Source organism: Arachis ipaensis, chromosome B4, assembly GCF_059453495.1.
Source record: "Arachis ipaensis isolate K30076 ecotype BB chromosome B4, ASM5945349v1, whole genome shotgun sequence".
Classification (NCBI taxonomy): Eukaryota; Viridiplantae; Streptophyta; class Magnoliopsida; order Fabales; family Fabaceae; genus Arachis; species Arachis ipaensis.
In genome coordinates, this window is record NC_142439.1 from 848,931 (window position 1) to 875,010 (window position 26,080).

General features: G+C 32.8%; 3 protein-coding genes across 7 annotated transcripts; 2 read left to right on the forward strand and 1 right to left on the reverse strand.

Moving 5' to 3' along the window:
• Positions 1–440: 440 nt before the first annotated feature.
• On the forward strand, positions 441–5,687 carry LOC107637502 (calcium-dependent protein kinase 2-like). The gene is made up of 8 exons (XM_016340911.3): positions 441–1,368; positions 2,316–2,459; positions 2,557–2,709; positions 2,803–2,918; positions 3,749–3,916; positions 3,997–4,124; positions 4,224–4,323; positions 5,128–5,687. The coding sequence occupies exons 1-8, from the start codon at positions 627–629 to the stop codon at positions 5,227–5,229; spliced, it is 1,653 nt and encodes a 550-aa protein (XP_016196397.1). The 5' UTR covers positions 441–626; the 3' UTR covers positions 5,230–5,687.
• A 4,718-nt stretch (positions 5,688–10,405) lies between these two features.
• Positions 10,406–14,236, forward strand: LOC107638356 (syntaxin-22). The gene is made up of 7 exons (XM_016341594.3): positions 10,406–10,946; positions 11,114–11,207; positions 11,495–11,631; positions 11,830–11,904; positions 12,981–13,138; positions 13,247–13,347; positions 13,679–14,236. The coding sequence occupies exons 1-7, from the start codon at positions 10,759–10,761 to the stop codon at positions 13,742–13,744; spliced, it is 819 nt and encodes a 272-aa protein (XP_016197080.1). The 5' UTR covers positions 10,406–10,758; the 3' UTR covers positions 13,745–14,236.
• A 2,549-nt stretch (positions 14,237–16,785) lies between these two features.
• Positions 16,786–23,187, reverse strand: LOC107638355 (uncharacterized). 5 transcript variants are annotated; one of them, XM_088485949.1, is made up of 5 exons: positions 22,599–23,187; positions 18,853–21,465; positions 18,111–18,218; positions 17,916–18,003; positions 16,786–17,201 (listed from the first exon to the last, which is right to left on the reverse strand). In XM_088485949.1, exon 2 carries the CDS (start codon positions 21,122–21,124, stop codon positions 18,887–18,889), a length of 2,238 nt encoding a protein of 745 aa, XP_088342075.1. In that variant the 5' UTR covers positions 21,125–21,465; positions 22,599–23,187; the 3' UTR covers positions 16,786–17,201; positions 17,916–18,003; positions 18,111–18,218; positions 18,853–18,886. The 5 variants fall into 5 exon arrangements, with proteins under 5 accessions (XP_088342075.1, XP_088342078.1, XP_088342077.1 ...); XM_088485952.1 differs by having other exon boundaries at positions 18,853–21,460; positions 22,599–23,185; XM_088485951.1 differs by having other exon boundaries at positions 18,176–18,218; positions 18,853–21,460; positions 22,599–23,184.
• Positions 23,188–26,080: the final 2,893 nt, after the last annotated feature.

Genomic DNA, 26,080 nt, shown 5'->3' on the forward strand with positions numbered 1-26,080 from the left:
GTACAAGGACTAATCAGTCCCAAAAAAAAAAAGATCAAAAGCCGAATTAAGTGTTTTTTTTTCTTGGGTTCTCGTTGTCCTTTCGAGATAATTCTCAGGGTCGGTGGGTATTCACTCAATAATATAAGTTGTTGATATTACTTATCTAACTTTTGGAAGTTACTCTAGAGTAAGAACATCATCATCTCTAACAAAAGCTATAACAACTTACTGGCCTTTGTGATTTTGAAGTTATGAGTACAAATGATTGTTTTGTTTTTCTTATTCCGAAAAATCATCTTAACCTTGTCTCATTACCACGTAATAGACACGCTAAAGACTTTTTCAAACTGCAACCTCTAAACTCCCTACAATCTCTCACCATCAATACCTTCCTCTAATTTTATTAACATTCCAAACAATGAATCAACCTATATTGTCACATTTTGACTTGTTCGAATTCCCCCCCCTTTTTTTTTATTTTTTATTATTATTTTCCAACTAGTCTTTCTTTTTTGCTCCTTAGAATTCACCATTTTGCCACTCCCAAACTATATCCTTATTTCCCCTCTTTTTTTCTCTTTTCTTCTTCATTTTCATATTTATTATATCTTATTTTGTGTCCCCCTTCCTCCCTCCCTTCCTCCATGGGCAATTGTTGCTCCCAAGGCAACGCCGCAGATGCCCCGGAGGCCGACAATGCGGCCACCGCAACCAAGGGAGACTCAAACCAACAACAAACCACAGACAATGATAACAAAAATAATAATAATAATAACAATGAAAGCCCATCCACAAGCCCTCCGGCGGCCAGCAAGCCTCCACCACCCTCAACAACATCTCCTCCGTCAACAACAAAACCTACAAAGCCCGGGCCTATAGGGCCCGTGCTGGGGAGGCCAATGGAGGACATAAAAGCGTCATATAGTCTGGGTAAGGAGCTAGGTAGAGGCATGTTTGGGGTAACATATTTATGCACACACAAGGCAACAGGAAAACAATTTGCATGCAAAACAATTGCGAAGAGGAAGCTAGTGAATAAGGAGGATATAGAGGACGTTAGAAGGGAGGTGCAGATCCTGTACCACCTGTCAGGGCAGCCTAACATCGTAGAGCTTAAAGGTGCCTATGAGGACAAACAATCTGTTCATTTAGTGATGGAATTGTGTGCGGGTGGTGAACTCTTTGATCGCATCATTGCCAAGGGCCACTATACCGAGCGTGCCGCTGCTACCTTGTTAAGAACCATTATGGAGATTGTCCACACTTTTCACTCTCTTGGTGTCATTCATAGAGATCTCAAGCCTGAGAATTTCCTCTTGTTGAGCAAGGACGAAGATGCTCCCCTTAAAGCCACCGATTTTGGTTTATCCGTTTTTTACAAGCAAGGTTTTCTTATTATTATTTTATCCTTCTTTTTTCAACATACACTCTTTAATATGTTATTACCAAAGCACCGTATTTTTATTTGTTTTGTCATACTTTAAATAAAGATAATATTTTTATAATATATAAAAATTAAACTCTAAAATCTATCATCTAATGCTCAAATAAAATATCTTTATATAAAGACAATTATAATTTTTTTTTTAATATAGACTCTTTAATGCAACTTCATATAAAGGCTTTATAATTGCCTAATAAAGATTTTATAATTGTCTTTATATAAAGATATTTTATTTTGACCATTGAATAATAAAAATTTTAGAACTTGATTTTTATGTGTTATAAAAATGTTACTTTTGTTTAAAGTGTAGCAAAACAAATAAATCATACTTTTTAAATTAAGATCATCATGAGAAAATATGTTTTGACATCTTTATTGGAGTAGTTGCCTTATGAAAAAGACAATTACTCTAATGGACGGAGATATAAAAAATATCTTTTTATGATGATCTTTGTTTAAAAAGTGTGATTTATTTGTTTTGCCACACTTTAAACAAAGATAACACTTTTATAGCATATGAAAATTAAGTCCTAAAATCTATTATTCAATGATAAAAAATACAGTATTTTTATATAAAGACAATTATAAAATCTTCGTTGGAATATCTACTTATGAAAAATATTAGATAATTAACACCTGTTCTTTGTATTTGCTTTATATTTGAGCAAACACTAAGTCATTATAATAAAACTCGTAAATTTAATATAATTCATCTTTTCTAAAATGTTTCATTTTGATTTTAAGTCAAAATAACCATTTTGACAAAAATATATTAACAATGGACAAAATTATGAAAATGTTGGTTACAAGGAAATACTAGGAAGATAACATCATGTTTAATTTATTGGGTATAATTTTAATAGCCAGAGAAAGTGCTTCATTTTTGTAGGAGATGTTTTCAAGGACATTGTTGGTAGTGCATACTACATTGCACCTGAAGTATTGAAAAGGAAATATGGTCCAGAGGTTGATATATGGAGTGTTGGTGTTATGCTTTACATTCTTTTATGTGGAGTTCCTCCATTTTGGGCAGGTTTTCATTTTCATTACAATCACTTTATGATTAATTTCAAACCATATAAATGCAGTCATGGTAGTGATGCTAATTACTTGAAATAAAAATATGCCAGAATCTGAACATGGCATATTCAATGCCATCCTAAGAGGTCACGTTGACTTTTCAAGCGATCCATGGCCTTCAATTTCACCATCTGCAAAAGATCTTGTACGAAAAATGTTGAATTCAGATCCTAAACAAAGGCTTACAGCTTATGAAGTTTTGAGTAAGTATAGCTTCAAAATCATAGATGATTCATTATTAGTTGCCATGTTTTGATAATAATTAAACAATTTGAATTTGTTAATTTTCAAAATAGATCATCCTTGGGTTAAGGAAGATGGAGAAGCACCAGATAAGCCTATTGATAATGCTGTGCTAAGTAGGCTCAAACAATTCAAAGCAATGAATGAATTCAAGAAAGTTGCTTTAAGGGTACTTGTACTATTATTTTCTAATTTATAATTAATGTTTTTCTATTCACACATTACATTACATGCTCGGAAATAAAAAATATTTGATAATAAAAAAAATTTAACTAAAATCAGCGAGAATTTACTTTATTTTAGGGTGAGCACGGGTAGCGGGTACCCGATTACCCGTCCGAACCCAAACCGAACTAATTGAATTAGTTTTGGAACCAACGGGTAATTGGGTCCAACCCGAACCAAACTAATAGTCTTTGTTAATGATTGGTTTGGATATCGGTTCTAGGGGTGCGGAACCCGAACCAACCCGCGAACCCGATCATATATTAATTAAATAAAAAATATATAACTTTTTTATTAGACAAAGATTATTCACTATTAATATGTTTGGATTCTAATGAGTTTAGTTTTTAATGTATTTGGTGTTTAACATGTTTGGATTATTTCTATTGATGTTACATATTTATTATACTTGTTGAATTTTTAATATAAAAATTTGGTTTCTTCTATGAATTTCAAAGTCATCGGGTACCCAATTACCCAAATTGAACCAATCCGTTTTTAATCGGTTTGGTTTGATTCGGGTACATGTACAAAAAAACACAAATCCGAACCAATTATATTTTGATCAGTTTGATTCTAATTTTACCATGAACCCGAATCAAACCGACCCGTACTCACCCCTAAGTCTTTATTTACTATTTATTTATTGCTGTAACAATTAATGAATGCTAAATAAAGTAAGTTCTGACTTTTTTATTTTTGTCTTCCTAACATTACCGCTAAGAAATATACGTACTAAGCATGATGACATTAAAACTTTCCAAAAATGAATAGGTTATTGCAGGATGCTTATCAGAAGAAGAAATTATGGGGTTAAAGGAAATGTTTAAGGGAATGGACACTGATAATAGTGGAACCATTACAATTGAAGAACTTAAGCAGGGTCTTGCAAAGCAAGGGACAAAGCTATCAGAACAAGAAGTTCAACAATTACTGGAAGCAGTAAGTTGTTTTATCTTTTCCCTTTTAAAAGGAGAATCAATATGATTGTTTTTGCTTTTTCTTTATTCTACAAATTGCAGGCAGATGCTGACGGAAATGGTACCATAGACTATGATGAATTCATCACAGCAACAGTGCACATGAACAGAATGAACAGAGAAGAACATCTTTATAAAGCCTTCCAATACTTTGATAAAGATAATAGCGGGTAATTATCAAATATATTATTGACCCCATCTTTCTGCTACATATTTTATTACCTTCTAAAAATAAATTCCTAATCTCATTTTTATACCATATAAAAAAGGTTTATCACCACTGAAGAATTAGAGCAAGCTCTCCATGAATATAACATCCACGATGGAAGAGACATCAATGAAATCGTTCAAGAAGTTGATGTAGATAACGTATGTCATATATTTATTTAATTATCTATTTTGTTGATGCAGAAAACGTTTTTTTAAGGATATTTTTTAATAATTAAAATTTAACATATATAATCACTTAAATTATATTATTTTTGTCAAAATTAGATCAGACAAATTAATTTGATAAAAAAATAGTGAATCAAATTTTGAATCCATCTAAATTAATATTATTTTTTATAAAAAATGACTACAATATCTCTATTATATAAAATGACTAAAATACTCTTATTATATATATTAATTTTGAAAATCCTAAATTCTAACCCTTTTCTTCTCTATCGTTATAGGGTTAGAATTTAAAATTTTCAAAATGAATATATATATATAAAATATAAATATTTTAGTTGTGTTTTATAATAGGGATATTGTAGTAATTTTTTATAAAAAATATTAATTTATACCGATTCAAAATTTAATTTATTAATTTTTTTGCTAATTGATTTGTCCGGTCTAATTTTAATAAAAATAATACAATTTAATTTATTTTATGTGTTAAATTTTAATTTTTAAAAATCATCTTTAAAAAAAAGACGTTTTTAACATCTTTATTTAAGTGGCTCCCTTTTATTAAAGTTCCTCTCTCGAATATACGTAAAATTGATTATGCTACGTTGTATAGTAAAATCAGCCACTAGTATAAAATACATGTTGAAATACAAATACACATCGAAAATAAATTAAATCACACGTGCATTTACATTAGTGGCTAATTTTAGTGTACGAATAACATTTTGGATGTAAAATATGGAGAGTAATATTAAGGAAGACATGTTGTTTGTGCAGGATGGTCGTATTAACTATGAAGAGTTTGTGGCAATGATGAGAAAAGGACAAGCTGAAGCTCATACAAAAAAGAGACGTGAATCACTTCATTTGCATCCATAGAGGGGGATATACGATATCATATACTTGAAAAACGATTCATGATCTGTTTTCAGCCCTGCATGTTTCTTCATTGATGGGTGAAAGATCATGGACAAGATTATTACGTCGTAGGCTTTTGTTGTTTGGGAGAGGATATAGGTGAGAGAACTGGTCTAAGGTGGAAACAATTATAAGAGAAAAAAAAAAGGGGGGGGAGAAAAAAAAAAAACTAACCTTTGATAAATGTGAGCATATGCTAGGTTTGCCTTTTTCTTTTCCTTTGGTGTGAAAATTGTAACAAGTTATGTATACACATTGTTGTTCACTTAGGAATTGAAAAATGGATGGTTGGATATGTATATTACACTAACTTATGATGATAATGTGAACTAGACATATGCTTTATGTAACACCCTCATTAACATAGCACTATGCTATGTCAAAACACTATATTAGCAAAGGGCATTACTATTACGTTAACTTCCATTATGAATCCTATCAATATATAACTAGCATTATATTATCTCTTATTAATTAAGAGTTTGTTGTAGTGTTTGAGTTTATTAACTTTGTTAATATTTTAATGTCATCATTAAATACATACCAAATGACAGCATACAAGGTAATACATACGAATAATGCTATATATATGTACACTAAAATCAGCTACTAAAGTCAGTTATCAGTATAAAAATGTTATTTGTATACCATTTTCAGCCATTAATTTCAGTCACTCTATAAAAAATATTGTAGAAGGATACGAATATGGATACAGAGATAATACAAAGAGGGTTCTCTTCTTTGATTGCGATTTCAGTCACTCTATGAGCTTCTTCATCACGCCACTGTTCCCTTCTTCTTCGATCGCGATTTCTTCTCTTCTCGGTAGAGGGGTTCCAATGCATGCATCTCACTTTTCTTCTCTTCGATTGTGCCACTGCATGCACCTCACTCATCGCTTTCTTCTCTTTCCCACGCTTCCTTCTCCTCTGATTCGATTAGGCACTTCACAAAAATTCTTCTCAGTATTGTTTAACTTCGGTTCTTGTTATCTTAAGATTTTGATTATATTTTAAAACAAATCACTGCTTATTAATTTATCCACAAACTCGAATGATGAGGTTTGTGTTTTATTTATTTCGTATGTCAATTTTTTATTCCTGATTTGATTTCAAATTTGTTATTATCCATTTTTTATTCATGATTTGATTTTAAATTTTTTTATTATTCATATTTTAGGTTATTCCAAACATATCAGAAAAGTAATTACTCATAGTGGGAGCAGATTCCAATTCTTTCAAGGTGCATTTTTTCATATCCATACTTGTAGTATAAATTTTGCTAATGCTTTTAAAAATTTTGAAAACATCACTGTGTTTCACCATATTTAGTTGTTACTACACTGCATTTTTCTTCGTCAAAGTTCTGAACTCTCGTTTCAATTCATAGAATTCTAAATTATTTGAAGTAGCAATATCTTTTAATTGGGTTGGATTGATAGGGTAAATGACCTGCTGGATCGTGTTAAAAAGATTTTTAAGGAGTTGGATGAGTTTCTTAAAGGAGTAATTGAAGAGCACGAAGATCATAATAATAGAAAAAAAGGGGAGGACATAGTTGGCGTGTTGCTTGAGCTGAAGAAGCAGGGTAACTTGTTCATAGATATCACCAATGATCATATCAAAGCTATTACCATGGTCATTGACTCATTCTTTATAATAAAAATTTTAAGATGAGTGAATAAGAATGTTAATATTATTAATTGTCATTCAATGATAATTACAGAACATGTTTGTAGCAGCATCAGATACAACTGCACAAGTTGGATAATGACAATATTGATGAAGAATCCACCCATATGGCTTTATATCTTTGTTGAATTTAATGCAATAAAGTCACTATTTAAAAGAATAATAGTTTTATTTCTTTTGTAATAGATTTGTTACATGATGCAATGAAATTTTTACATTTTTTTTTGTAATAGTTTTAATTTTGATTTTACATGTGGTTAGTGCTTTTGTACTCAATATTTTGAGTTATCTAAAATTTTGGATTATTATTGATTCATGAAAAATGAAAATAGCAAATTCTTAATTCATAGTATATAATTAAACATGCTGTAATAACCTGTTTTAAAATTAGAGTATAATCAAACTCAGCATATAACACGATGTTATAAAAATATTATTATAAGATAAATTAGTCTTCTATCAAAATCACTAAAAACGTATCTATCTAACGAACTTATAAATATGTAAATTTTTCTTGTTTAGTTTGATGCTATAATTAGGTAATCAAACTAGCTCCAAATTATTTTATAAAATCTTGTTATAATCAAACACGTCCAAAATAATAATCAAATTCGAGAATACAAATCAAATTTTAAACTCATGTTACAATTAGATTATAATCAAACATGTCCAAAGTAATAATCAAACTTGAGATATGCAAATCAAAATTCAAACTCATGTTATAATCAAACACACTTTAAATCAAACTTTAAATCACACATATGCTTTCATAATATTGACTTTTAGGCTCTCTAGTCTTTTGAACAGACATTAGCAACTACAATTCTAAATTAATATAAAGATCATTAAGCTAATCAATATCTTAAGCAAATTTCATAACACGCATCTATCCGAGTTAAATACTAATTCTATTATACAACTATAAAATAACATAGAATTTTTAGACAGTGTCAAATTGTAAAGAACCTACTGGTTGGTTAACATTATACATGAGTTTCTTTATAGAGAAAAACTTGATCAAAATGCCACACACCTGCAAACAACAAAGAAAAAAGATTAAGCATTGTTAATTGAATAACGATTAACTTAATATCTGCTCAAGATATTTGAGTTCCATGTGTTCACAACTAGAGCAAATTGAGCTAATAAATCATACAAAAGCATATCACTAAAAAATTTTGTAATTAATTGCCAAAACAATTTTTAAAGCTCCAACAAAGTAAACCAATTTGCGAATAATAATCAAATCCAAATGAACCATTTGTAAAATGTCATAAAAATTCGATAGTATTCAAATGTTCAACCATTTTTCTGTGATTCTTTTCCAATAATATTAACATATCTTTCGACTTCCTTTAAATTGATTTTGGAAAAGCATACTTGTTCGATGATTCAATGATACTTTAATGCAACGACAGTATTGATCCACAATTTCTAAACTTATCATTTTAGCATCTATAGAATATTTCTTTTATACTTGAATACAACTCACAAAATTCAAATAAATGGATGAAAAAAATATTCAAAAGAACATAATCACTAAATACCTATCTAAAAATTTAATTATGATCAAATATCAAGATCTAAATCAAAATTTAAATTCATGTTAATCAAGCACATAAAAAACTGGAGATTATAATTATTAGAAATGTCATGTAGCATGTAAGTGACTAAGTGCATTAGTATGCATTTTGAATCTTGTAGCGACAATTGTTGAACCCGTGTATTTTTTTTAAGAGTAAAGTATCGTTTTTTTCTCCAACGTTTGAGGTAAATCCTATTTGTATCTCTAACATTTAAATCGTCCTATTTGTATCCCTAACGTTTGTAAAAGTGATTCAATGTTATCCTGCCGTCAATTACACATCATGAGCGCTTTAGTTTGAGTTTTAAAAATCTCTTCTTGAAGTTAGAATACAAATGTCTGTAATAGAATCGATTATCTACTACGAAAAATAGCTCATCAAATATTGAAACTAATTCCTACAATATTTACATAATTCACTCTTCTAGAGACATAATTGAATCTAAACACAAATAGTGGGTATAATATTAAAATCGAACACATCCAAGTGAGACCTAATTGAGAATGAATACATTCAAGAGAGAATAATTGAAAAATATAATATGATTTGTTAGTATAATTGATAGTAGGATAATACTAAATCACTTTTATAAACGTTAAGGATACAAATAGGACGATTTAAACGTTAAAGATACAAATAGGACTTACTCCAAATGTTGGGGACAAAAACGAGACTTTACTTTTTTTTTTTTTTTTTTTTTTAATTATAGGGACACATTCACCCACTCACACGAAAGACTTTATAACCACAACTCAACTATTGCCGGGATTCAAACATAGTGTGGTTATCTAGGAGGCAACTCAACTAACTTTGGATCATGAGTCTTAATCAGTTGAAACCGTATCATGTCATAAGATTTCAAGATGCTGAGCTATTCAATTTGATCTGGAAAACGAATTTAGTGGGCTCATTGGCTCATGTCAAAACAAATCAGATGTTATATGTTATAAAAAAAATGATAATGATTACACATAATAAGATAATGAATTTAATTTTAATACACTAACAGTGTAAAATATTTTATATAATTGTATAATTATATTTGTATTTTTAAATGATCATTTATGCGATTAATGTAAAAAATAATTATTTTTATTGATATAATATTACATAGTTAAATGTATATATAAAATTTATATACTGCCAGTATATGAAAATTAAATTCATAAGATAATAATAATCGAGTACATAAAACAAAAAAGTTGGATAAATAATAATTAGTTAATTAGAATTTAGTAAAATTATTCCATCTTTCTATGACAGTATTTAATGGAAGTGTATATATTTTCTGGATGTGTCTTTTATATATGTATTTAAAATATAATAATTAATTATTGTTGACAATAAATTGACAGATAATATATTAGTACCCTATACTTTTCTAAAATAATACTATATTTTTTTACACAAAAATCAGTTATAAATTGTAATAAAATATTTTATATAAATTTAAATATATTATTTTATATTTTTAATATTTATTTTAACATAACATATTTATATTAATAACTAATTTTACTATAAAATATACATAATTGATCATTGATTTTAATATATATTCAAAACACAATAGATTAAAAAATAGTCAATACATTGTTAAGGCGTTGCTGATACTTATAACTAATAACTAATGCTAAGCAAAATTTTATTATTTTAAATTTTATTATTTAATTTAGTTAGAAGTTGATAAAGGACTTATGTGTCTCCATATTTATACCTTTGTTTATTATTGTTTAATTATTTGTAACTTATAAGAAAATGAAGCTTCATGTATGTGTGTCGTATCTTGAGGAGCCACGTGTAGCGTGGGTCCACGTCAACGTGCCGGCAAGGAAGAATCCATGTCAGCAATTAAGCATCATTCATCAAACATTCATACGATACGCTCCACAACAGGCACGCTTCCAGTTTCTCTCTCTAAAAATAAATTCCCTCTCTAAAAGCAATCATCATTCATCATATCGTCAAATCTCTCTCTTCTCTCTCTAAATCGGGTTCGGTGCTGCACGTTTAGATTCATAACATCCCTAATTCACCGAATTCCGATCGATCTTCCGAGACCGGCAACAACTTTCCTCTTTCAATTCCCAATTCTAAGGAAACACTCTGTCTTCAATTTTCTCGAGAAAATTATTTAGGGTTACGCAGGCACGCGCGCGCGCAATCCTCTAGAGAGAGAGAGAGAGAGAGAGAGAGAAATTCAATAATATAGAATGAGCTTTCAGGATATCGAGGCCGGCCGGCCGTTCGCTCCCCGCCGAGGCCACATCAACGGCAAGCAAGATCCCACGCAGGCGGTGGCTGCCGGAATTTTCCAGATCAACACCGCGGTCTCCACCTTCCAGAGGCTTGTCAACACCCTAGGAACCCCCAAAGACACCCCCGAGCTCCGCGAGAAGCTGTGAGATCAAGTTCCCCTCTTTCTCCCTCTTATGTGCCTTGACTGTTTTGGTGTGAATTTTTTGTGGTTGTGGTTTGTTTTTTGATTGGATTTGTGTTTTGTATGATGCTTTTGAGATAACAATTGGATCGAGGTTTGCGTTTCTTACGGCGTTATGGACGTTGCAGGCACAAGACAAGGCTGCACATTGGACAATTGGTGAAGGACACGTCAGCGAAGCTTAAACAAGCTAGTGAAATTGATCACCAATCTAATATCAATGTAAGTTTTTACCTCAATTGCATGTGCAGAGAAGGTTAATTGTTATGATCCATGGAATTGTTATCATGAGTCTCTCCGGAAATTGTGTTTTTTGTTTCCCAGATTGTTTTGGGGGATGGTTTCGCTGGGATTCGTTTTTGAATGAATGTTTTTTGCTGGACATGTTGGAGATAGTTTTAGTTATAATTATATGTTAAATGTATTGGTTGATATGACCCTGAGTTCTCTTACATTGACCAGAATAAAATAAGAGAGGCATTTAATGTCTTTATTGTGTGTGTTTGCAGGCAAACAAGAAGATAGCAGATGCTAAACTCGCGAAAGATTTTCAGGCCGTGTTGAAAGAATTTCAGAAGGCACAGCGACTTGCGGCAGAGAGGGAAACAGCTTACACCCCATTTGTTCCACAAGCAGCTCCATCCAGGTGACCAGTCAACCATTAGTGGAATCTTACAGTGGAAGACTGTGCTTATTTGTGTGGCTTAATGCTTATGTTGATACGATTTTATATATTGAACTCATTCTTAAAGAAGAATATGTTACTATTGGTGATCAATTTTGCTTCTCTACTGGCTGCCATCGATGCACATAACACTTATTATTTGGGCTTTTCTTTTTGCAGCTATACACCTAATGAAGCAGATGCTAATTCTGGTAAGACTCCAGAACAGCGTGCCCTTCTTGTGGAATCCAGAAGGTAAATTTTTGTATATTACATGAAACTAAAATACAATTGATAGTGAAAAGCACATTCTTTTTTTTTCCCTTTTTTTCTTCTGGTGCTGTGGAGGAATTTACATTATAAATGACAAGACTGTGGGAATTTGATGAAAATCTGTAAACTTTAACATGAATAATGTATATCAGATTACTTCTTAAATGTAACCTATTTGTCATCGGAAATTATGCTATAATCACGTTGATGCTAAAATGCATCTTTTTTCTTTGTTATTTTCCTCTTCCCACCCCCGACCTCTCTCTCTCTCTCTGTGGCTCTGTGCGAAGAGTTGATGAATCACTGGCAAGGTTCTGCTACAAGTTGTAAAATTTGTTGAAAAACTTTTTTGGTGATTTAGTGTTAATAGAAGGCTGCCCCTTTGAAAATGAGTTAATTACATATTAGTTAAAGAAAATCTGCTAATGCTTTCATCCCCTAAGTAAAAATATGTTGTAAGAATTTAATTATTTCGAAATTCTAATCTGTAATTAATTGAAACACTCTGCATTTCAATGATACATATAATGAATGCCCAACGCACCAAATGGAAGTACTAACTTGTTATAACATGTTTATTTTAGGGTTGCAGGTATTAGCAAATTCTTTTAGGTTTTGTTTGGAAGGGAGACAGAGACTGAGACTAAGACTAAATTAAGTCTTTGTATTGTGTTTGATATAAAATATGCCGGACTGAGTTATGTATCATGTTTGATTTAAGATAAATTTGAAAAGTTTGAGAGTATTTTTTGAAAGAAATGTTATTAAAGTTTCAGTCTTCAGTGCCAGAAATTTAATCCTCTCGGTCTCCAGTTTCTAAAGGTACTGAATGGACTGAAATTTTGTGACTCGAGATTGGAATTTTAGTTTTAGTCTTTGACCACCAAATACAATACTGAGTTTCAGTCTCCCAGTTTTAGTTTCAGTCTCTAGAAACAAACACTACCTTAGGAACTAATATTGAATTCCAATTTTCTCTTGGACCAAAATGGTATTTTGACATTTTTAGATTTGACATGATGTGATATTTAGTATCTCGGCTCATTATCTTGCTGCAGGCAGGAGGTCTTGTTTTTAGATAATGAGATTGCCTTCAATGAGGCTATCATTGAAGAAAGAGAGCAAGGCATTCAAGAAATTCAGCACCAAATTGGTGAAGTAAATGAAATTTTTAAAGATCTTGCTGTGCTTGTGCATGAACAGGGAGCTATGATTGGTAACTTTCACTTCCATTCTAATTGAGTACATCTGTCTTAATCCCAAGTTTTTTATTTGTCCAGAACTTCTCATGTGATCTGATGCCAAGAATTTATATTTTTTTTAGATGATATTGGGTCCAACATTGAGCATTCCCATGCTGCAACTGCACAAGCAAGATCGCAACTTGCTAAAGCTTCAAAGACTCAAAGATCAAATTCTTCTTTGGTAATATACATTGTGTAATATTTGCTTTAAGATTTCACCTCTCACGTGTAGTTTTAGATGTTGGATTTCCTCAATAAATTTATATGGCCGTGGAGTTCATATTATATAATTTTAGTGATGAAAGATCTTGGCTTCTACAATTGTCATTATACATGGGCTTTGGTTGCATGGTTGGTTTAGTATGCATAATGCATTACTTTCTGCTGTCCATAATACGTTCCCCCCCTCCCCCCTCTCTTTCTTTTTCCTTTTTTATTTTCTTTTCCTCCTATAAACCTTCATGTATATGTCTTAGGTAATCTCATACTTTGTTTTGATCTTTCTTTTACAGACATGCTTGCTTTTGGTGATATTTGGAATTGTGCTTCTAATCGTCATTGTTGTTCTGGCTGCTTAGTCAAAGATTATCAGTTCTGTTAACGATCAATGATATAAACTGAGCCATTGAAGTGCAGCTAGGATCTTCCATGCTGATGATCTCTCTGAGGTGATTTTCCCCTGATCTTGTCAATGACTGGGATTTCTCTCGTCTGGTTTCAGTTCATAATTTGACACAAGTACATCGTGATTTTGTCTTTGGGGTTTGTGTTGTTGTCTGTGTTGGTTTTAGTGGTTTTATGGATGCATCACAACGTACTTCTCGTCTATTTTCTCTTTTTGTTTCCTTAATAAAAGAAATATTAATTCTTTTGGGTTTTCCTTTACCTGTAAATGCAGCACCTATTGCTAAAATTTTAGCAATACCTTAATTCAGTGTAACCTTATATATTGAGTCTCTTTTCACAAATTTGGAGCTTAGATTTCTTGTGCTTGGTTTGACTGCTGTATATAAGGAAAATGGATGTATTCCTGAGAGTTTAATTGATAATTGGTGTTTATTTCTCATTAATCTTGATACTTATTGTGCATTGTTAACTGTTAAGGCAAGAAAGAAGTCATAGACAATTGCCATTTATACTTTTAGTATTTTGATTTTTTTTTTTTTTGGCAACAAAAAGTAACAAAAAAGATAACTATGGTATGAGGTTTACTCAATAATTCAGAAAGTGCGACATTCTCGGAACATAAAAACTAAAATGCTCGAATTGCAATTACCTTCGATGTTTGCTATTGTACAAGCGGTTCATAGACGGCTATGAAAATTATGTGAATAGTCTTTAGTTATTTATTTTTTTGTTATACCCAACATTGAAACTAACTTTGGATAACCAATAAGAACTAGTTAAATGGGTTTAATTTAATGTGTTTTTTAAGCAAGCATTAGAAAAGTAATTAAGCTAATTTGTAAGTTTAGGTGGATTGCTTGACAATTCGTCGTTCTCGTCATCTTATAGACTTACAGTATAAACAAGTTTGAGAATTAAACAATTGAAGTCTAGTCCAAATAATAATAATAATAAAAGTATATTTTTTGTCTTCTAAAATTATTGAAAAATTTCAAAAATATTTTTAATGTTTGATTGTTTTAACTTTATCGTTATCGTTTCAAACAGTGGTAATGTTCAATTTGGTTTTTAGATTTCTGCATGTGAATCAAAATAGTTTTTATTTTCTAGCTTTTCTAAATGATTAAGTTGGTCTTTGAAATTAAATTTTGTAATTTTTTGTTAGTTTTTATTTCAATTATCGTTAATACAATCTTGGTATGTATTGTTAAGTGTTGACTTGACATATGAGACATGAACACCACAAGTTTATGTTCAGAATGGTGTTCTAATTTGGTGATTTAGCTCATTTCAATATAGAAGAAGCAAAAAGCTTGTTCTTGTGAAATTCTACTTGTATTCTACTTATACATAAGCATGCATGTGTCGTATAATAACTTATTTACTTTGAGACCAGCATATAATAGCTTAGTAGTTAGCACAGCACAATGGACATAGCTTAGGTACGAACGGAAAAATGTAGCGTTGAAGCTGAGAAGAAATTGGTGTTCGATGGAAACAATAAAGGAATTAATTAAGAAGATGCTCAGTTGCTCACAGAAATAAAATTATGAAAAGATTGATTGGTTGTGTGAAGTGTTATATGAATCCAGTATAGGTTGCTCCCATTTGGTAGTGTTTCTAGTAGTTAGAAAATGTTGTATCATACTTTCAATGTCCCTAGTTTTGGAGAATCAATGGTTATTGACAATTTGGCTGTTCCAAGACTTGTATTTTAGAGTAATGTCTTGAATTAATATTTCTGTTTTGAATAAGGCTTGTTCAAACAGATTTATTAATGAGAAAAGGTTCAACTACATTTTGTGTTTGTTTAACCTGAGCAAGGAAATAAAAATTTGCTGATACCCCTTATCTTTTCTTTCTTTTTCAATATATAATAATAAGATGATAATTATACTTGCTAAAGATGTAACACCTAGCTTTCAATAAGTTTATTTTAAAAATTATTCACCTGAATTAAACTTTAAACTCAAATTTCATTTTACAGTGATGTTTATGTTGAGATCTGAAGAAAATGTCTAGGGCAAACTGAATTTCCTATGAATATGGAACAGGTATTTTCAAGTATGTCATGCATCAGAATCCGCTAGGTGGATAGCTTCAAATTCACCATCCAGTGTATTCCCAAAACCATAAACACAAAAGCCGAGTACTATGTTCACATCTCACCTATCTCATAATGAAGAAGAAAATAAAAAAAGATAAGAAGACTCAATAACCAAAACTCTCCTAATTAAATCATCAAAAATACTATTTGGACACCAAATATAAAAGTTATGCCAATTAATGTTTACCCTATTTTTCTCGATTGCCTTATTTGATTAGGATTTCTTTAATGAAAGACAGTTGGTATTTGATTCTTAAGCCGACTTTGTTACCTTTTATTGAAATAATGTAGAAGCATATTTGGTTCGGAAACAATCCATTATTTATTATTTAACTAAATAGAAATAGGAAATTTCCAAACAAGAAAATCATCATATCCATGATACTTGGAGATTTCCAAACAAAAAAATGGAATCAAATTCACAATCTTTATTTTGTAGCTCCTCACGGGAGAGAGAAAAAAAAAAGTCCTTATTACTTTTTTTTTTTGGGATAAATTTTAAAAAAAATGCATCCAATAGATTTAAATAAAAAAATAAAATATAAAAAGTGTATAAAAAAATACTCCAAAAAGATAGTATTCATTTGAAAAACAAATGGAAAATATACACACAAATTAAATATTTTCATCCTTAAATTTTGATCATTTTATATCAATTTTTTTCATTTTATTTCTAGTGAATGATTGAAAATCTTAAAAAATATATATATAAACAAGTCTAGAGATCAAATTTTTTTTCTTTTGGCATACTTTCTAAATGACTATGCAAATATTGCTAAAAAAGTTGAATCAAATGCACATTATTTGCCACTCATAAATACAACTCTGCTGTGTGTAAAAAGTAAAAATAATCAATTATTAATTCAATTACTCAAATAATAAAATATATATTGAAATACAAAATATTTATTAAAAGTTAATTAAATAATACATATATTTATACATAAATATATAATAACTAATTTTTAATGTATAAATAATATTTTTGTAAAGAATATTTTTTTTTAGCCATCCTCTGAGGGAAGCTGTGATGGTAGATGCTGACCTAATAACGGTTACCATGCTACAGTTACAATTTGGGCCTTCTCTGCTAACAGCAAAAAGCACCTGTGATCATTCCCCACTTTTGATAAGAGTTCTGAGATCTGCTATGGTTATGTCAAAACTAAAACCCCATTGTGAGGCTTATCCAAGTTTCTCCATATCCAATGAGTCCACTTGATAGCACCATTCTGCTTGCTTCTCTGATTTGACCATCTTGCCTTGTCCTTAGATGATCAAACCTTCGGCTATGTCTTTTCCTGTTAAATGTTGCTTCATAATAAGTACACAACATAATCGAAAGAAAAATAGAAAACAAGCGGGCTAGCCCATCCACGAAAGTACAAGAGGAAGAACTTAACAAAAGACTAAAACACAACACAGATGCATGGTACTCATTTCATGCTTGCCCTTATTTACTTACTTATTCTTTTTAAATTTTTTTTGAACATCCGTAAGGTAGTGTTTGGTGGAGAGACAGAGACGGAAAGACTGAGACGGAGAGACAGAGACTAAGAGACAGGGATTAAAATAAATCTCAATATTCTATTTTGTGCAAAATGGGAGACAGGAATTGAAACAAGAATGAAACTCTAATTTAATTTGCACAAAGGGTAAAATTGGAATTAATTAATTGAAATGAAAGTATTTTAGGTATAAAATGTTATTAAAGTTTCAGTATCCATCTTTAAAAATTTCAGTCCCATGTGTCCCTACTTTTTGGAGGTACTGAAATACTGAAATTTTAGAGACAGAGACAGAAATTTTAATACCAGTCTCTGAACTAACAAACACGATACTGAATCTCAGTCTTTCAGTCTCTGTCTCAGTACCTCAAAACAAATGCTAATTGAATAATTATGCACCTCCTTGACTTTGACTAATATTCATCCTGCTTATTATGCCTCTTAACAACCTATTTTACATGTCAAGTGTGTTAGCAATCTTATTTATGAATATGAACAGAAAACTACCCCCATCTTTGGTGTGATTACAACTTCCATTCAGCTGCATTTGCGTGACAGGTATAGCCTTTTCCTCAAGTGAATTCATCCTCCTGACCTATCATAAATGTAATATTTGCTACATCACAATAAGACTCAAATGAAGTAAATAAAATAAAGTACATAAAAAATCCACATCATTTTGTTTTTCGGCAAAAATATTACAGCAATGCCAATGAGATCCCATTTGACTTGCGAAATGTGATTCTCTTGAACGGCCACATGTCTACCTTGGATCACGGCACTGGACACTAGACATTCAGCCTTCTTAGTCTGCAACACAAATAGCTATCAAGGATGATAATGATGAAATTATAATTAAATGAATCAATAATAGTTTTATTATTGCTTCAGTACCATATTACTGTTATTTCTGTAACTATAATTATATATCTCAACATTGCATATTGACCAGGAATCAGAGACTATTTAAACCCAATGATATAGATTTGGCCCAGTTAGAATGAGAAAAGGTCAACAAATTTGGTAATCCATCAGTTAAAGTGCTATTGTGCAAATGCAAAAGCTAGTAAGTTGGCCAATGGCTTATGTATGTCATGCACAAACAAGAATCAAATGCTGTAGTTAGATATGTGATATTTCATTCTTGCAAAATATTTCTTCTGTACCAAAATGAATCTCAGATGGTAGTTGAAATGTTAGTCAAAGAATACATATTACATTTGTTAGCAAGTGGGGCAATTAGATGTATCAGTAAAATAATGATAAATAACCACAAAATAAAATGGATCTAGAAGAGTGATACAGCTAATGGGAAACACAGACGTAATTATCATTGTACTATTTTAAATGGGTTACACCAAATAGCAGTTAGCAGGCAAGTTTATTAAACTGGCATTAATATTCGGGATGTCAACTACAAGTAAAATTATGTCAAAACACATACCGGCTGGATATCATAGAAATCTTTGTACAGCCTCCTAACTTTCATGTGTTGTGCCAGTATTCAGATCAAATCGACAGATCCTGATGAATTTATCATCCGGAAAAATACCCTTTGTCATCATTTCGCGATATAGGTTATGTGCCTGATCTGTCAATCCATGCATACGATACCAAGCAATCAGCACAGTATAAGTTACAACATCGGGTTTAACTGCATCTTTGTTCATTTTATCAAACAGCCAGGAGGCCAAATCTATTCGGTTTGACTTGCAACATCCATCAATCAAACAAGTATATGTAATTACATTTGGCCAACAGCCCTCCCTCGACATTTCCTCAAATATTGCCCAGGCCTTTTTCAGTTCTCCAGCGTCAGAAAAGCCAGCTATTAAAGATGTATATGTAATCACATCCAGACACAAACCTATTTTTTTCATTTCATTAAAAATGGCATAAGCTTCATGCATTTTACCACTACGGCAAAATATGTTAATAAGAATCGTGTATGTGATGTTGTTGAAAGCGATCCCTACCTTTACCATTCTTGTGAATAACATCACAGACTTTCTAAAATTCAACTGTTTGAAAAAGCCTGATATAAGGGTACTATAATTAACAACTCCGGGAACTGTATTCCTCTTGAGCATTCTTGGCAAGAGCTCCAATGCCCTTTCTGGATAACTTTCTTTGCAAAGCCTGTACATTATTGCATTATATGAATGTGAGTTCAGGGTAACACCATGATCTGATAATTCCTCCAACAGTTTTAATGCTTCTTCCAAGCGTCCATCCCTACAATATCCATTAAGAACATAATTGCAAGCGATGGTATCTGGCGAGATACCATCTCGAAGCATGATATTAAAAACTTCAAATGCCTTATCATAGTGTCCCAGTTTGTAGAATCCTCTAATTAGAAAGCGGAAACCAAAAGTAGTATGAACCAAATTATTTATAATCATCTCCTGCAAAAGCTTGGTGGCTGAATTCTTATCACCATCCATACAAAATCCATCTATTAAAGTTTCATACACAGTTTGATCATATTCACAACCAGAAGCACCAATTCCATTGAAAACATCTATTGCACATTCCATCAGCCCACGCTTGCAAAGACCATGAATAAGGGAAGTGTAGATAACAACAGATGGTTTTATTTGGTAGCGTTCCATTTCCTCCATCAAGACGAGACTTTTCTCTACATCGCCTTCCTTGCAGAGTGCATCAATTAAAATGCTGTAGCTATAAGCATCAGGCACTACTCCAGAGATCTTCATTTTTTCTAGAACCTCAAAAGCTTTCTGAACTGCACCTCTTATACAGAAACCGCGAATTATAGCATTAAAACAATGGCTATTGAGAGGCTTGTTTCTATACGACAAATTGCAAATTAACTTGAACGCAACATCAAGAGAACCAACTTTACAAAGTCCATGAATATAAGATCTATATGTCACAACAGTTGGCCTTTGCCCACTACTATATATTTTTCCTAAAATCTCGGTAGCCCGTCTAATATTTACATCCCATCCAGGACCACCTCTACAATAAAAGTTCATCATAATTGTATAGGTGTAGATATTTGGTGATGGACCAGAGTCTTTCAATTCTTCAAAAAATGGCCTCACAAAATCCACTCTATTTTCTTCAACCAAGCATTTCAGCAAGAAATTGCAAGACATTATATCACTTTCAAGCCCAACATGCTTAGCATTCACAAACACATTGAAAGCATTTTCAAGCATAGAATTTGATGCAAATACTTTCATGAGCACATCAAACACGATAGCTGATCTTTCCAAATGGTGGGGTGAATCTAGCAAAGCCGAAAACAATTCAAATGCGTCGTACTCAGACTCATTGCAGAACTCAACAATATCCCTAAGCAAAGTAAACACCTCCAAACGCATCCCCGCCAGAGCAAATATGTGAATGATAATCCTAAAACAGTTGATTGAATGAGAAAACCCATGGCTCTCAACCCAACTCCCAAACCTTTTTTCCCTAGCAACCCTAAAATTCAAGGACTTAAACACCTTACCCACTAAAGGAAACAATTCGCTCCCTGTTGTGGGAACACGGGGAACTGACCGGGTTACCCCAAAATCCACCACAGCATTGGGCTCAAATTTTGGACTTTCATCAAACACTTGGTCTTCCAACATCAATGACCCGGATGCAGAATTATACAACCTCGATAAACATCGCTGTCCGGGGTGCAGTTTGCTTCGGAGAAAAATACATCCATTTAAACATGTTAACGACATCAACATACACCCATCAGAACCCAACTCTCACCACCAAGGAAATACAGAACAGCCCGGTACAAGAAAATAAAATAATAACAAGCACAGACTAATGGAGATATGAATTCGAACGAACCTTGAAGGGTTCACATCGAGGTATCGGAGTAGAATCAGGGGAAACGATAGAAGAACTCTCCAACCATGCGGGCACAAGGGTTTATCGACAGAGTTGTGAAGTTGAAGCGTATAAGTGAGAGCATGTATGTTGTAGAAGTGGTTGCTGAGAACGGAGATTTTAACACGAAGGCTTTTGCGGCCACAGTTGGAGAAGAAGAACCGTGTGACAGTATTGTGGAGTTGGAACTGCTCTAACAAAACACATAGTCATGTTCAAACTTCAAGCCACAAGCAGTTAAACAGTGAAACATATTGGTGGCAAAACAACATTCAACATAATAACATAGACATTAAATCTCTAACATACAAATTAAAATAAAACGAAAAAGAAAAGTTTCCAACAAAACAACATAACAAATCTTGGTCAACGATCATAGCTTGGTTTAAAATGGGCGAATTCCATATCCCATGCTCACTCATACAGGGCACAAAGAATAAATAAACTACAAAACAGGGCACTCACTCCTAATTCAATCATTCAGACCAACTTTACCCTCATTCTTACATGCATAAACTAAAAACAGCATGTGGATCCCTTTCGTTCATTTTACATTTCACCTAATCACCTAAACTCTTAAATATCAAGCAACACATTCAGGTAAAAAGTGCTGCCTGCTTCGGAAAATGACCTTATATATGCATGGTTGTTGATGGGATTAGCAACCTCAATCATCATCAATAATTAAAAGCATAGTTATCAAAACCGAATTGGGAATCGACCCAATCACACAACTGGGTCAACCAGTGAATTATTAGTTGAACTGGTTGACCCAGTCACAACTAAATATAAATATAAAATTACAAAAAAAAAAAAGAAGCTTAAAATTAAAAATTCAAAAGCATGTCTTCACAAACACATTAATAACAATCAAGTATAAAAATTCTGAGGAAAAAACAACACAGAAATATAAATCAATAAAATAATGATTAACAAACTCAAAAACTAAATTCAACTAATTATACCAAATCAATACTGCCTATGTAAGAATCAAATCTATTCTTACGGCAACAAATTCAGCTCATTGATAATTTTCAACAACAAAAAATTTAACTCCAAAGATGATTTACAGCCAAAAAAAATTGGCTAAGTGATTATTTGGGAAAGTCAGCAACAAATTCAACCCTGATGATTTTCATCAACAACAAAATATTAGCTCTTTCAGCAACAAATTCAACAAATCCTAGTTCAGTCACGATTTACAGCAACATTTAGATCAGCAACAAGGCAAATTAATTGATTAGCAATTCAGCGACATGGAAAAATACAGGAGACGGGGAAATCTGGAAAAGAGAGAACAGGGTAAGCGATGATGCAGGGACTCACCAACGTTCCACTGTCCACGGCGACTCAGCGACGGCGAGAATCCGAAAACAGAAGACGACGAGCAACGACGACCCCAAGGAAGGTGACGAAGCAAGCGACAACCCCACGAGTTGCTTCTGCCGCCGGCGAAGAGGAGCCCAGGGAAGGCCGCGAGACGTTGAGACGCCGGCGACGCGGCAGACGAACGACGAGATGCCAGCAATGTGACTGAGACGAGACTCCAGTGAGACTGAGAGGCAGAATCGAGCAGAGACAACCACGGGCGCTGCAGTGCAGGCAGCAACAACCACGGACGACGAGCAGCAACAAACACGCACAGCTCGAGCACTCACTGACGGAGGGAGGCGCGGCGAGACGCGAGCATCCGGCGGCGAGCGTGCGGTGGTGACGGTGAACTGAGAGAGAGAGAGAGAGAGAGAGAGAGATGGGGCTGGGGTGGGTAGCTTCAGAGCTAGGGTGGTGTGCCGCTTGTGAGAGTGAGAGAGAATTAGAGTGGGGGTGAGGGTAGGTAACTTCAGAACCAGGGTTTTTCTTTTCTTTTCTGTTTTTTTCAACAATAAACTATTATTTGTACAATCTATGAAGAAAATTTTAAACGTCGACAATATAACTGTTCATATCCTGTCCGAAAGCTATGGTCAGTCTAACTATGTGAAAAGGCTCAAATCAAAGGTTTGGTCTTTATCACTTGTTCGACCTCTTCAAATAGGTCAGATTTAACATGAGCTAGTAGATTCAAATAAGTAACTATTCTCTAAAATCTCTCATCCACTTTTAGAAGAGATATCAACAACTCTAAGATAAGGAGACGGTTATCCACCTTTAGAAGTAGAACTATACCAACAGTTGTTATAGGATCATCCCCTGTAAATACACTGATACACACACAGGTAAACAGAGGTTTCAAGATTCTCTAAATCTGCTTAAACTCTTGCTGACTTAGACATTGGAGTGTCTTTGCAAGTACCACCCACATTCTCTCAAACATATACAACTCGGACGGCGGCTCTCGGACGCAATGCGAGTCGGAGACCATCCTCCTCGAACGTTTGGGCCTTCCATTTGAGCCCAATCCACCAATTTCAGATTATCCACGTAACAATAACTATGAAATAATAAAATTGAAGTTGTACCCATAAAAGACTAACATCATACGATAAAATTATTTAAATCCTAAAAATTTATTTAAAAATTTTAAATTATTCTTTAACATCAATCTATTAATCTATTGTCCCTTTTTTTTTAATAACTACCATTTTTATTGTTGTTGTCAATTTTAACCACCCATACCATAGCTTCTCATAATCTTAACCACTCACTTTAACATTAATTGCGATGTCGTTATCACCACCACTTTTTCAGTTCTACAATTCTATCTTTCCACTATTATTAATCCCTTCTCCCTCTTCATATTCAACTACAGATGCACAATTCTACCATCACCAGCAAGTGTCTGCACAGACTTTAACACCCTCTGCCAACTCATCTTCTTTTTCTATTCTTCAATCATAGCACATGAAAGAAAAAATAAAATCCCAAATCCACCGCAACCGAAACAATTTCAAAAAAAGAAAAAGCTTTACCAATAATTTCAGAGTCAAGGTGGATTCGATTCCTCATTGCCTTCGTGTGGCGCCAAGGTGGGTTCAATACTTCACTGTAGTCGCGTCCCACCCGAGGTGGTTCGACTCCTCTCTCTCCTATTACGATGTCCAGATGGGTTCCTTCATCTTTTGTTAGACGCCGCAAAAGTGAATTGGAGTTGGTTGCGATAAGGGTTGATCTAGCGATAATAGATTGGTCTTTGAGAGAGAGAGAGAGAGAGAGAGAGAGAGAGAGAGAGAGAGAGAGAGAGAGAGAGAGAGAGGTAATTTGGAGGTTTTAGGTAATTTTTTAGGGTTTATATATTTTATAAAACTATATACCCTTAATTTTCTTATTTCATGGGTACACGAGCGTTTAGAGCTTTCATGAGTACAAATAATATTTTATTCTTTTTTTGATTAAAAATGTCAAACGACGTGATTTAGGGCAGGATTCTTTTAAAAAGAAAATCTAAATTGGTCCGGGTTTTTGAGTCGATTCACTGGTTTTCGCAAAATTCATCCGAGTCAAATCGATTTTTACTAGTTTTATTTTTGTTTGGTCCAATGCACTACCTAGACCGGTTAGATACTGGGTCGTCAATTTTTCGGTCCAATTGTCTAAATTGGTTCGGTTTTTCAACTATAATTAAAAGTTGAGGATGATGACTTTAATAATGAATATAGTATATGATAAGCTTCAATTGATGTTTGCCATTTCTAGTTTCGGTACACTTAGAAAATAAAATTATAAAATTTATTAACATAGGATAAAAAAAATAACTACCAACAACATTCAGAAACTAACAGTTTCACATTAATAGCAACATAATAACAACACAATGTACAGTAATAGTTTCAGGAGAAGAAAAAGATGAACTTGGAAGTGTTTGCCGGAGATAACATGTTTAGCAACGTGAGGGAGACAGGAGAGATTCGATGACTGCCACAGGAGAGGTTTAACGACGGTAACGGGAGACCTTCCGCGACAGGAGACCTCCAGCGACAGTGACACACAAGAACGACTAAAAGTTTAGACTTCAGCGACAGAAGATGGTGACAGTGTGGTTGAAGTCGGCGATGACGTAGTTGGTATCGCCGATGAAGAGGGGGGAGGGCTAGAGTGTGGTTGAAGAGAGAAAATGTATAGATAAAAGAATATCGTACATCTAGAGAGAGAGAGAGAGAGAGAGAGAGAGAGAGAGAGAGAGAGAGAGAGAGACGAATTCTAGTATAACTATACTATGGTGGCTGGTGACTATACAAGTGTTGTTAAAATTAAAATTATATTTTTTTTTTATATTTTGGTAATACTTTTTTTAAGTATTACTTTAAAAAACATTGTTAACAATAAAAAAGTATTATTTAATTTCAGTCACACTTTTTAAAACATTATAGTCATAGTAGTCACCATAACATAGTCATACTAAAATGATCCGTGTATAAAAGAGGATTATATAAGTAATTCTACTTTAGTGGAGATTTTGCGGGTTCCCATAAAATGGGTACCTCAATTCTCGTCTCTGTTTCTGTTTATTCACGAGGAGAGTCCTCTTGTCCCGTGAGAATTTTGTGAATCCTCATTTTTCTTTCCGTCACGGGTAAACTCTAGGAAATGGATCCTCTCAATGTTTTTTAACAATTGAGGGAGTAAAGTATGTCTCACCATTAATTTTATAAGTGGGACCAAGAATAAATATAAAAGAGAGAACAATGAAGGGTTAGAGATAACACTTTACACTCTCAATTTTTTTTAACAATTGAAAGGATTTATTCCCATAAACTCTGTGGGTATCCACGAGTTCGGATTTTTTTTCCATCCATAGGTGCATGTGTATGCATAAAGAATGGAAAAGTATAGGTAGATAATGAAAATACTAAATAATGTGAATAATGGAT

What these genes read in the sequence shown, in the direction of transcription:
- LOC107638356 (XM_016341594.3), top strand. Translation starts at nt 10,759, where the DNA reads ATGAGCTTTCAGGATATCGAGGCCGGCCGGCCGTTCGCTCCCCGCCGA. An exon ending in CCCGAGCTCCGCGAGAAGCT is followed by an intron (nt 10,947 to 11,113) that starts GTGAGATCAAGT and finishes TGGACGTTGCAG; the next exon opens with GCACAAGACAAGGCTGCACA. An exon ending in CCACAAGCAGCTCCATCCAG is followed by an intron (nt 11,632 to 11,829) that starts GTGACCAGTCAA and finishes TTCTTTTTGCAG; the next exon opens with CTATACACCTAATGAAGCAG.
- LOC107638355 (XM_088485949.1), bottom strand. Translation starts at nt 21,124, where the DNA reads ATGTTGATGTCGTTAACATGTTTAAATGGATGTATTTTTCTCCGAAGC.
- LOC107637502 (XM_016340911.3), top strand. Translation starts at nt 627, where the DNA reads ATGGGCAATTGTTGCTCCCAAGGCAACGCCGCAGATGCCCCGGAGGCC. An exon ending in TACAGCTTATGAAGTTTTGA is followed by an intron (nt 2,710 to 2,802) that starts GTAAGTATAGCT and finishes TTTTCAAAATAG; the next exon opens with ATCATCCTTGGGTTAAGGAA. An exon ending in TTTGATAAAGATAATAGCGG is followed by an intron (nt 4,125 to 4,223) that starts GTAATTATCAAA and finishes CATATAAAAAAG; the next exon opens with GTTTATCACCACTGAAGAAT.